At 50.0% G+C, this 12,336-nt stretch overlaps 1 protein-coding gene across 5 annotated transcripts; it reads right to left on the bottom strand.

Moving 5' to 3' along the window:
* Positions 1–413: 413 nt before the first annotated feature.
* LOC108507678 (coiled-coil domain-containing protein 81-like) lies at positions 414–5,543 on the bottom strand. Of its 5 annotated transcripts, XM_017835868.1 has the most exons (13): positions 5,113–5,304; positions 4,539–4,600; positions 4,069–4,222; positions 3,622–3,878; positions 2,962–3,047; positions 2,732–2,805; positions 2,545–2,629; positions 2,213–2,336; positions 2,024–2,140; positions 1,305–1,441; positions 1,070–1,195; positions 684–933; positions 486–585 (listed from the first exon to the last, which is right to left on the bottom strand). In XM_017835868.1, the coding sequence occupies exons 1-12, from the start codon at positions 5,189–5,191 to the stop codon at positions 897–899; spliced, it is 1,338 nt and encodes a 445-aa protein (XP_017691357.1). In that variant the 5' UTR covers positions 5,192–5,304; the 3' UTR covers positions 486–585; positions 684–896. The 5 variants fall into 5 exon arrangements, with proteins under 5 accessions (XP_017691358.1, XP_017691359.1, XP_017691355.1 ...); XM_017835866.1 differs by lacking the exon at positions 684–933 and having other exon boundaries at positions 417–591; XM_017835867.1 differs by lacking the exon at positions 684–933 and having other exon boundaries at positions 418–585.
* Between the last annotated feature and the right edge of the window lie 6,793 nt (positions 5,544–12,336).

The following is a 12,336-nucleotide window of genomic DNA, read 5'->3' as shown; positions in this document are numbered from 1 at the left end:
ACTCTAGAATTCTTAGTCTTCCCTAAATTTTAATCCTAGTGGTGGGTTAAAACCAGTTCATCCCACAGTGGTGGCGTTCCCACAGGCACCTTTCTCTCTCAATTCCCTATTACCTGTGCCAGGAAATGCACTCTGGAGATCTCCCAGGTGTCTGAATTCTCCTCCTGGCAGGTAGCAGGGGGGTACATGTGCCCCGTGAAGATCAGGGCTTGTGAAGGAGCCTCACCTACTGTTCCTCCTGTAGAGGAGGTCTCTAGCAGGTACCTACTAACATGGTGCCCACCTTGGCCTACCTGCTGCTCAGTCCCACCCTGAGCAGAAGGCAACCCACCTCCTCATCTTCCTGAGGAGCCCGTGTCCCCCACACAAAGCTCCCCAACCGCCATGGTGCCAGCACGGTCCTAACCATTAGATGGCTCCATCACCAGGCCCAGGCCACTCAGTCCAGGTGGGAACATCCCCGGCAGTATTTATTTTGTATCCATGGGTGGACCTCAGCAGGTGAGCAGCCTCCCAGACCTGTCACTACCAGCCACGTCTGCAGCCACCACTCCAGCCCTTGCTCCTTGGCCGCTGGACGAGCATCTGGAGCTGAGGTGGGAGAGAGAGGTGTCTGGTCATACAGGCAGGGAGAAGGCACAGAATTCCTGTGGGATTGGCTAAGGCACCAGGGATGGAATCACCTCAAGGTGTCCATGGAGTGGGAGATGCCCCTGGTGATTTCCCAGCCTATGAGAAGGTCCTATGGTGCAGCTGGGGCAAAGCCAGGTTGGGCTGAGACCTTGGGTGTCCCCTACAGGTGTCCTGTACAGGTGCCCCTGGTCAGGACAAGGTGTCGTGGGGTAGAACTCTACCAAGGAAGGGCTCTCAGGGTTTGGGAAGCAGGCAGCCAGCCATCAGAGTCCCTCTGCCTCCAGCCAGGACTTTTCTATCCTACAGGGGAAGCCAATGCTGGGTGTCCAAGTGGGCATCAGGGGGTTCCAGCCCAAAGGCAGCCTCCAAACCCACTTCTGTCCCCCAGGGCTGCCTCAGAGGAGGGATGGGGGGAATTCTATCCCTTCAGAGTTACCTGCAGAGCTGCTTCTGTTGCTTCTGCCGCTGCCGCTTGTTCTCAGCCAAAAACGTGAAGATGTTCCTCCGTGTCTGATGTGGCTCCAGCGCATGGAGCACCTGGATGGCTCGTGGGGAAAGATGCCTGCAACAACAAGAAATCATTCTCCCAGAGCTGCCATCTGCCTCTCCCCTCATCCCAGCCTGCGCCCACCTGGTCCCACATCCACCCATCTGGTCCTGCATTCACCCACCTGGTCCCAGGCTGGAATCTCTCCACCATCTCGTCCACAGGGAGGGGGGTTCCAGCCCTCCCCCATGTCACAGTGACCCCCTTTCTCTGGGGCTGGAGTGAAGGATGGGGAGCCCAAGGACCTCCAGGGCCAGATACCTGCCAAGGAGGGGACGCTTTCAGTAAACAAGAGGTGACACTTCCTAGTATCCTTGGAAAGGTGGGAGCCGGGAGACTCCGCACCACACCATGGCTGATGGCTGATGGTGCTTCCCAGAGCTCTCCCTTGGGGAATGAGTGGGCAAACTCTGCTCTGTGGTTGGGTGACCCCCAACTTCCCCCCAAGGAATCCCATCTCCTTCAGTCCTAAGAATCCCCCCAAAGTCCCAGGATACTCACAATCCCCAGGGCATACCAAACCCTCTCAGAGACCGCCCTCCTCCATCCAGGTCCCCAGGGACTACCATCTCCCTGGGAAGAGTCCCCCAAAACCCCAGGATCCCTCCAATCCCCAGGAATTACCCCCAAACCACCCCCGAGGACCCTCAAAGCCCCCTGAGATATCCTAAGCCCTCCAGGAATCTCCAACCCCTACAAGAGACCCCTCCCCCACCCCCCAAAGGTCCTTCCCTGATCCCCTTGAGGTCCCCCCTGACCCTCAATTCCACCCTCGGTGCCCCTGTTCTGGGAGGGTTTTATGGGCAGCCAAGGTGCCCTCACACACAGGGTCCCTGCCCATACCTGGGGCACCTGCTGATCCTCCCTGGCAGCCCAGGCTTCCCACGCCACCCATTCCACCTTCTGCTCTCTCCAGCAGGAATTCCCGTGCTCCCACTCTGCAGACAGCTGACAGACCTCCTGGAGGTGTCAGGCACAGTTAGGCTCAGCTTTGGAGGAGCTTTCTTCAGGTCTGATCCATCTGGCACATACCTGCAGTGCTCTCTGGCAGTTCTCAGAGGCCAGGAGTGTGGTGTCGAGCCTGGCCGAAGGAGCTGACTCCTGCCCACCTGTCTCCCCCATCCCAGGAAAGATGCCTGGGGACAGGGGGAGCACACTGCAGAGACATGAAGAGTCAGCAGGAGCACAGGGCAGGCAGATATCCTGTTTTCCTATGGGGCCAAAGCTTCCCAGGTGTTGGAGAGAAGCAGAGAGCTAGGGCTGTTTCCCGTGGTCCTTCCTGAGTCACTACAGCCCAAGTGTCTGAGGAGGCTATCACCCAGGGGTGCAAGGATCCCTCCCATCCCTTCCCACGAGGGTCTCACCTGGCAGATGGCTTCATCCCTGGCTCTTGCTGCCTCTGGTTTGGTAGCATGGGGAGGGAAAACTTGTCAGGATGTTCCTGTGCCCCTGGGAAAGGAGGCAGCTCTTGGGAACAGCCCTGTGAGGGTGAGTGATCACCAGGCTGTGATCACCCCATGTGGGGTAGAGCAGCAGGGACCCATCCCGTACCTGTTCTGACCCTGTGCTTCTCTGCAACCTTCGTGTGCCAGGTGGAGAAAGCCTCAGACAGAGCAAGCTGAAACCTGGAATCACAGAATAACATACTGAATTGGAAGGGACCCCCAAGGATCACTGAGGTCAACTGCAGAAGCGAATGATGACACAGGCTTGAGGAATGGCAACTCCCACACCCTGCAGGATAGAAAGGAACCGGGAAGCCACTGAGGAAGCACACTCACCTGGGGAATGAGTGAGCCCATGCAGCCTGCATCCCCCCAGCAGCGGTCGCTCCATCACTGAGACCAGCATCCGGCACACACAGCCTCTGTAGAGTGACATGGAGCCATCAGGAGATTCCCATGGAGGAAGCAGACCTGTCTCCTGCTCTTTTAGGAGCCACTTCTCCAACCCCCTTTTCCCAAACCTCATCCATGAATATTAGGATCGTGGAATCACAGAATCATTAAGGTTGGAAGAGACTCTGGAGACCATCAAGTCCAACCAAGGACACCACTAAACCATGTCCCCAGATGCCACATCCACACGTCTTAAATACCTCCAGGGATGGTGATTCCACCACCCTGGGCAGCCTGTGCCACAACTGGACAATCCTTTACACGAAGAAATGTTCCCTAAAATCCAACCTAAACATATCCTGGTGAAATTTGTCCAGTCATTTGTTATCTCGGAGAAGAGACTGACCTGCACCTGGCTACACCTTCCTTTCAGGTAGATGCAGAGAGCAAGACAGTCCCTGCTAAGCCTCCTTTTCTCCAGGCTGAGCCATCCCAGCTCCCTCAGCTGCTTCTCATGAGACTTTTGCTTCAACCCCTTCCCCAGCCCTGCTGTCCTTCTTTGGACACACTCCAGCACATCAATGTCCCCAGATTCCAGCTCACAGTGAGCAGCAGAGCCACCCAGGTGTCCCAGTTCTCCAGCTTCTCGACGCAGTTGCGGTGGAACTGCATGCACAGGACATTGTCCTGGCACGACAGGACGCCAATGTCCCCAAAGGCAAAGGCAAGGCGCTGCCTGTCCCTCAGCTGAAAGGAGTATAGGAGGACGGTCTCCTCCACACAGTCCCTCAATACGTCTGGTGGGAGGGACGTGGTCTGTGACAGCCACCAGTAATCCAGTGGTGCGATCTCAATGTCACCTGTAAGGAGGAAGAGGATGAGCATTGTCATGACCACAGCTGAGCAAATTTCCACATGGAATTCACTGCAAAATGCCAGAGAGAAAGAGGGATTTGTTTTTGTCCCCCAACTTTGGAGGCAATTCCCCCCCCCCTCCCAAAAAGCAGGGGCACACCCCTCTCCCAAATGTGAAGCAGGATCCCTTCTCACCAGGGATCATCACTGTGGGGAACATCAGCTCCCGCAGACAGGACACATCCATGTCCAACTGGAACACAGGTCTTCGGACTACATACACCTCTTCTGCACCATCAACTTGCTCAGGGACCACAGCAAAGGTCCCTAGTCCTGGGACCAGGACACCCTGCCCAGGAAGAAGACAAAACAGCTGAGTGAATACTTTGGAGATAAGAAATGTTAAAACTGTGGGAAAAATGAAAAACCCACATTCTCCATTTTCTTACTTCCCCTCTTCAAATTATTTACCAAAATTCCTTGACTAAAGAAGATCCCAAGGAATTCAAACCCAGGGAATGATTCCTGGGGATTATCCTTGGCATAGACCCAGCATGATCCTGAGTTTCTCCAGTCCTGGAATCTTGAGGCACATGGGGTTCTCTTGGGGTGGTGCCGTGATGCTCAGGGAGAGGGGACTACAGGGGACCAAGATGCCAGCCCACCTTGTCCTGCTTCATCTGCCCCAGGATGTACACAGACACGATATCCCAGATGGCCACCACCTCTGGAAAGTACCAGAAAGAGGCATCAGGTTCCACATGCGGCATCTCGGAAGTGACATCCGGGAAGTGACAGATGGGCCTCATAAAGAGCCTGGCCGTTCCCCAGGTTCTGCCTCCCTCTGCTCAATGAGCAGGGCTGGGGCAGAACTGGGGATGTGGGAAGGGCTCAGGACCAGGGTTGTGATCATCCAACCCCCAAAAAGAGATGGCACCCCAAAACCCAGGTTGATGTCACGAGAGGATCCTATGGGAAGAACCAGAAGGTCTCCCAAAGGAGACTAGTTAAAGGGCTGATGCCCAGCCAGTTCCTGAGAACCCAGTGAGAGCTGTTGGACCTCCCATGCCCCAGGACCCCAGACCCCTTTTCAATCCAGAACCAGAACTGTGAGAAGTGCCAGCTCCCATTGGAAGTTGGCCCTGGATGGGGGACACGCCATGCTCACAGCAGCCTCGAGGCAGCCCCAACCCTGTCCAACCATTCCACCAGCCGTCAGGGAGCTCCCCAAATCTTCACCCTCAGTGGAGAGCTGCAGGAGTGTGGGGAACAAGCAACTCTGCTTCTTGTTGATGCTGACAGTGCAGCACCCCTCCATCCTGCTCTCCAAATTCCTGTCTGATGACCCCTGCCCTGCTTGTCCCCAAGGGCCAGAACAGCCTCCACAGCCCTAAAAACAGCCCCCTGATCCCCCCTCCCGGCTCCGGGCAGGCCCCAGCAGCCCCCAGTCCTCACCGTGGAGTGCACCCGGTGATGTGGGGCACCACTTTGTGACATCACCAGCGGCCTGGGAAGGTGCGTTATGACATCAGCAGGGAGATGGCACAGCAGGGGAGCGGGGAAGGGATTGAGGAAGTAAGGGCCTCTCCTGGCTCACCTCAGCTGTTACCAGGTGTCATTGCTGCTGAGCTGGGCCGTGGTCCTACAGATAATCATAGACGATAACAGATATAAATATATAAAAATACACAAATAATATCGATTTAAAAAGAATCATAAATCATTTTTATGGGCTTTATCGTCTATGAAATTTCAGGGATTAAGGGCTTTTCCCACCCAGAATGCTATTTTTTAACCCAAAAAAACTTAAGATAAGGTGTTTTTTTTCTTCTTAGTTAAAAATCCAACAAACCCAAGGAATAATGGAGAAAAATTAGGGCTTCTGCTGGGAAAAAAACACCTAAACCAATGAAAAGGTGATAAGGACTCTTTGATTTAAAAAAAATATGTCTAAAAAAGCAGGAGACGAAGTGGTTTTTCATTAAAAAGCCCCAGGGAATAAGGATGTTCTGGGGAAAAATAAGGAATAATAAGGTTTGGAGGGATATCAAAATTGAAATAAAGGTGGAGTTTTTTTTATTAAAGAAGAAATAAATAAACTTTTTTCCTTACTAGAGATAATAACAGGTTTTTTGCTGAAAAATAAGTAGTAATTAAGGAATGAGGATTTTTAAAAATTAAAATAAGGCAAATAAAATGGGTTTCTTCCTTAAAAAACAATATCGTTAAAAAGAGAGAGTTACAAGGGCTCTTATTGCTAGACAAATTAAAGGTTTTGTCCCAAAAATCTTCCTTTTTAAACTCGAAGGGGTTTCTTCATGTTTTCCTGAGAAACCCCTGGCGGAACTTCCCATGGGAAGGGATGGGCTCAAAAAAGTGCAGATTTTGGGTTTTGAATCTGGGGAATGGGCATGGGGGTTGGGTTGCAAAAGTAACCCTGAAATTCTGGAGAATTTCAGGGTTGAAATTGATCCTGTCACAGACAGGGGATATCGTGATAGGTACTGGACCCACAGAGATGTTGTGCTGGATGTGGGAGCCACATCAGTATCCCCAGCAGCCCCCACTTTCCCCTGGAATCCCCCTACCAAGTTTCATTGCTGGATTCAGCAGGTGGTGACTATATATACCTTTCCACTTTCTTCCTTTCTTTCTCTTCCTTTCCTTATATATTTCCTCAAGTATTACTTTTATGCTTTAATATTGCCTACTTTAACATGCTTTAATATTGTACTACTATAGATGATAACACCCAAAATGGCAACATACCTGTTTACTTTTGAAACAAAATTGTTCTAAAATAAACCCTACATATATATATTTACAAACACTGTTTCACTGTAGGCCACCCAAAGGGATTTATTAACAAGAAACTGGGTTACCCTGCCCTTCTGGGATGATTTGTAGAAGGTTGGAAGGAACCTTTAATATCATCTCATTCCAGCCCCATGCAGGGGCAGGGACACCTTCCACTAGACCAGGTTGCTCCAAGCCCCATCCAACTTGGCCTTGAACACTTCCATGGACAGGGCAGTCACAGAATCTGTGGCAGGTTTTCCAGGAAGGCTTTGATGGTGGTAACAGCTTGTGCAGAATTCCCCTATTCCAGTCCTCAAGTTGCTGAAGAGGAATTTAGATCCCTGCATCACCCCACTGATTTGAGTGCCAGCAGTTTGTAACAGTCACTCTCATTCTCCTTCCTTGCCTGAAGCATTGCTATCCTCCTGCAGCAGTGACAGACAAAGGGGTGTAGGGGCTGTGGAGAGGACTGGAGGACTTGGGAATGTTTCCTGACCTCAGTGTGCCAGTCAGCACCGCTGCATCTCTCCCACAGGCAAACCAGAGCATCTTTCTGGTTCCCTTAGCATATCTCCCACATCTAACAGGGTCTGTGGCAGAGTGGGAGCATTTTAATTATCCTTTGGCAAAGTTTTAAGCTTATTCTTAATTGTTTTTAATTCCTCAGGGGAACACCTGGGAACAGATTTTTTGCATTTCCTTCATCCTTGAGATGATCAAGGGATGGGAACCTTCAACTTAGTTGAGGTCAAGTGTCAATAAAAAAAGGCAGTTACATTATTTTGTCAATGTTAATACCTGAAACTGTGAAATTTCCCTCCCCACTAGTAGTGTTACTATTTAGTGCACTTTTTGCTGCTAAATAAATGGTATAGTTTCTTCTTTGTTTCTTAAAAAAAAAGAAATATTTACAGATAAGGTCCAGTTAAGCAAAGGTCCTAAATGAGTCCCCCTGTGTGAGGAACTGGGCAGTTCCCAGCCTCAGTCACCACAGGGGCACCTGCCAGATTTAGGCTGAGCAATGTTGGACAAAAATTATATGCTGGTTATGCAAGTGAAGTGATGCAAGAATAAATCCAGGTTTTTAAAAGTTTCCCTGTGTGCTGTCACGTTCTTGAGAAGTGCTGGACAAGAGTGAGATGGTGTCAGGAAATCTCTAGGTGAGTGTCTCTTCCCTCAGGCACCAATCTCTGCTCTGTGTGACCCAGTGACAGGACTCGAGGGAATGACTGGAGCTGTGTCAGGGGAGGTTTAGGTTGGATATTAGGAAAAGTTCTTCCCCCAAAGGGTGGTTGGGCACTGAACAGGCTGCCCAAGGCAGTGGTCACAGCACCAAGGTTGCCATAGCTCAAGGAGCATTTAGACAACACTGTCAGGGAAATGGTGGTTTTGTTGGGGTGACTTGTGCTGGGGAAGGAGTTGGACTTGGATGATCCTTGTGGATCCCTCCCAACTCAGAATATTCTGTGATTCCATGATTATCAATGCTGCCAACACTCGCCTTGCTCCCGAGATGGACCAGGAACAGACGGGCATGACTGGAAAAGTCCCAAACCCACTCTAAAAGCATAGGGCAGGGAGAAAAAGAGAGAGAGAGATAGAAAAAGTTCTGGTTCCAGTGTTGATCTATCTTGATGTTAATCCTGATTTCTGCATTGATCCAGCTGCATCACTCTGGCCGATGGGATGTCCACTTGGCCTCATCTGCAGGCCCAACCACGGGCCCAGGTGTAGCAGGGAGGGAGGATGCTGAACTGAAACCATACACTGTTGAAAGCTCAACAGTATTACCAAAAAAGTAGCCAACAAAACAAAAACCCAAGAGAGGAAGGAGGAAGAAAATAAGCCCTCAGTATGACTCCCCCACTAACTCAGGTGTTGCTTACAAAGTTATCTTACTGACCCCAGAATGCCTAGAATTACACGTAGCAGAAGCTGCATCTTCGGAGTGTCGGCAGGCTCACAAGATGGCGGGCGTTCCCACAAAAGGCAATGTTGTCCTTCAATGTGAAGCTTGAGTTCCACTCCCAGCACAAGCTCTCTGCTTTTTATGCAATTAATTGGTGACGTCTACCTGGGCAGGTGTGGCCAGCACTGCCCAGCTAGAGGCCTTCAGTCCCTCCCTCCGTTATACAAGTGGCATCTCTTCTGCGCATGCGTGGGTACTCTGCATTTCCCCATGCCTGCATGTTGCACCTTGGGGGGTCTTTTCTAAATGAGTCTGGGGGCGTACTTCATCACCCTCCTCTTCACTTTCTTCTTCAAATGCCCTTGAAGGGCCATCAGCCAATAGTGAGGTACCAATTAATTTCAGTTTATATAAGATGCCTTCCTTCAAGGACAAAGTTTTCATTTATCAGTACTTGTTTTCTCATAACTTGGCAGGAAAAGAACAGATTCTCACAAGTGGCTGGGCCAAACACAGACCAAAAAATAGCAGCATCTAATTAAGCACGAATACACCAGGGCAGGCTGGGAGTTGGGGTTCCCTTCCCCTTCTCCATCTCCATCCTCTTCTTGTCCATCTCTGTCGTTGTCTCCTGCAGAGAGAAATCCAGTGAACTACTTCCTCTTGAGAGAGTGGATCTCCTGGGACTGGGCTAAGCTCCCTGCTCCTTTATATACTCCTTGGGCAGGGCAGGGCTCTGGTGATGTCCCAAGGCCCTCTGGGCACCAAAATGTGCCACATCACAAAGGGCCCTGAAATGTGCCTGTGTCGTAAAGGGCTACACCCGACACCCCATCAACAGCAGAACCGACTGGAGGCAGCACAGGGCAGCCCCTTGTAGCCCCTGCTGTGCCCAAAGCCCAGAGCCCTACACACCAACAAACAGAAAATATAAACTTTTAAAAAGTCATACCCAGTTCTATTACAGCTATCCATTAAAAAATCAAACATTCGATTTCTTCTTTATAATAATAATAATAATGGCCAGTCTTCGCGAGCGAAGATTTGGGAAAGGTCATTAACCCTTCGAGCCTGCGCAGTGGATTTTTTAGGTGAGACCCAGCGTGCACTGAACTGAGCCCACCCTTTAATCCTGAGGTTCATCTGCCGGGGCCGAGCAAGCTTGGACAGTGGCAGTGAGGTCCTCAGAACGTAGGTTTGTTTAGAGTGACCTTCTCTTAGATGGATTGCCTTACAAGGCTGACGAGCTCCATCTGCCCGGGGGGCTGGGAATCGAACCCGGGTCGCAGCGGTTAGAGTCCTGCACCCTAACCACTAGACCACCAGAGGCCACTCTTCTTTATAAAGTACAATGGTACTGCATTGCCCTTATTTGTGAAGGACCAGGAATCAGAATGGGAAAAATCTCAGAAGTGGAAAAGGATGTACAGTGATTGAATGGACTTTATGATACAGACTTTATAGTTATTATGTATACACACATTGTATGTTCCCCCAGAATTTGTATCTTCCGGGCATGTCCCGGCCTGTTCACCTCCCTGCTCCCCTGTTTCTCTGCCGATTGGCTGAAGGAGCTGCAGGGAGGAAACAGCCTCCATTTGCCCCTTCTCTCCCCAGTTCCTCCCACGTTCCTCCCTCTTTTGCCTGTGCCCCTACCCTGATTTGCTCCCCCGTTTGTCTGTCTGATACCCCACCCTATGTTCTGATCCTTTCCCTGCCTGAACCAATAAGAATCCTGCGCACGCCTGAATAAATCATTCTACCTGCATCCTACCCTTGTGTCCCAGACTCGTGCAATGCCACAGTCCCCCCCCCTTTTCGGACCACAGCACTTATTAGCATATTTGAACAGAGATCTGTCTCAGTCTGAGGAGACTGGGATGTTTGCTAAAGAGGATGAGTTATAAGGTAGACCGAACTCCTCTCTCTCAGCAATTGTAAATTCAAAATTGAGGGGCTTTAATCGAGGAAGTGTGGAAAACACCAGAAGAAATAACAACCCTTTATTAAAAGATATATGTATGTTGGCAAAAACAGTAACAGAACACAAAAAACCCCTAGACAGTAGTCCTAGAAAAAAGAAAAAAGGTCTGAAGGAATACTTTGCTGTCCCTTAGCGCAGTCCTAATCGTGGCCTGCAGGGGGCGCTGTTGGATCGCCGAAGCTGCAGAACCTGCAGTTCTCTGTGGTGGTCAGCAGGGGGCGCTGTTGGGCTCTGGCGGTCACCACGCGGGGAGAGGGGTCCGGGGGGGGGGCGGGGAGGGTGGTCCCAGACCGCGGGAGAAACCGAGAAGGAAATGGGGGACCCTTCTCTCAGTGGGAGGAAAAAGGGAAGGGAAGCAGTCCACTTCCACAGGACTCGCTGCTGTCCCAGGTGACGGCGTCTCAAAACTCCTTCCTTCTCTCCCGCGGGCACGCAACTCTCCGATGAAACACACCAGATCGGGGGAGTGGGACAGCCAGGCAAGTTGAAGCCAGCAGTCCGAGCTGACCAGGCTGAGAAGCCAAAAACCAGATCCCCAGTCCCTCTCCCCAAATGCCTGCATGCAGACCCCCGTCTCCCTCTGAGCGCCCACTCCGCAGTCTGCCTCTCCCCTCACTGAGCAGAGCCAGCCAGCCCCCAGCCTCTGATGGGCCATTAGCAAGGAATGTAGCTCAACTGGCTACATCCTTTGTAAAGCCAATGACCTCCCTTCCCCCCCCCCCCCCCTCCGTTTTTCCTTAGAGTGGAGCAGGGGAAGAAAAATTCTCCTGAATTTCTAACCTATAACAAGATCTTAAACCTGAAACACTGTCCATGGAAAGAAACCAACTGAACTACACCTGCAAGGAACATGAACTAATGAACTCAGGACAGGAGCAGTGCAAAAGCCAAAAATGTTTGCTTTGTTAAAAAAAATACTTCCTAGGAATGAACGTCTTGAACACTTGATTTTTTCTTTTTATTTTTTTTTTTTGTTTTTAAAAGCAAGAACCCTTTTCTTGATGGCTGTTCGGGTGCTAAATCCTACCACGGAATCAAAGGTGGATTTGCTGTCTTTGCCACCTGGTTGATTATTCCTGATGACTTGGAAAGAAAACCATGCCAGTGGCTGGGAATGCTAGAACAGCCATTCCTCTCGGGACTCTTTCTTCCTGGAGGTTTTCCCATGAACATTTTGAGCACAGAACCCTAAAAGGGGCGATGTGGCAAAGAGGGACTCCCTTATCTTGCCCATAATTCAAGATGTCTAAAATAGCTAAATTTGAATGTTTTCAACTCTAGCTCACTCTGTAGTTAACATCACAGGGAAGGAAACATCCCTCCTTTTCCAAGGGGTCCCATTCAACTAGTTCATCACCTTCAGGAAAAAACCCTTACAGAATCGTTCTTCTTCCGATAGCAAAACACAAATATTACCCATCTGGTCAACATTTTCACCTACTACTTACATTTCTATCCCATTAATACAACAGACAACATTGCTGGGATCAATGCAACAATACTGTAGGATACAAGAACTCTGCAGAGATTTGACCAGGCAAGGAAATCAAGGAAGTTCTTTTTTGAATTTCTATGATAATATTCCACTACTGACACTTTAGTAGAGGAAATAACCACAAGTATTAATGCTTATAGAGGATCCAAAGTCAACGAAAAAGCTTCTGTAGAAAAGTATTAAGATCCTTAATAGTAAAAACACTTACAAATTTAATTACAAATATATTTCAAAAGGAAAATCCTTAAGTAAGTACATCAGGGTTGGTCAATATAG

This window comes from Lepidothrix coronata, unplaced genomic scaffold, assembly GCF_001604755.1.
Source record: "Lepidothrix coronata isolate B3197 unplaced genomic scaffold, Lepidothrix_coronata-1.0 Scaffold265, whole genome shotgun sequence".
In the NCBI taxonomy this organism is placed as follows: Eukaryota; Metazoa; Chordata; class Aves; order Passeriformes; family Pipridae; genus Lepidothrix; species Lepidothrix coronata.
Note: the sequence above shows the minus strand (reverse complement) of the source record. Positions and strands in the feature narration are given on the sequence as shown.

What these genes read in the sequence shown, in the direction of transcription:
- LOC108507678 (XM_017835866.1), bottom strand. Translation starts at nt 5,191, where the DNA reads ATGGAGGGGTGCTGCACTGTCAGCATCAACAAGAAGCAGAGTTGCTTG. An exon ending in CCCCACAGTGATGATCCCTG is followed by an intron (nt 3,879 to 4,068) that starts GTGAGAAGGGAT and finishes TCCTCCTTACAG; the next exon opens with GTGACATTGAGATCGCACCA. An exon ending in TGGGCTCACTCATTCCCCAG is followed by an intron (nt 2,806 to 2,961) that starts GTGAGTGTGCTT and finishes CTGTGATTCCAG; the next exon opens with GTTTCAGCTTGCTCTGTCTG.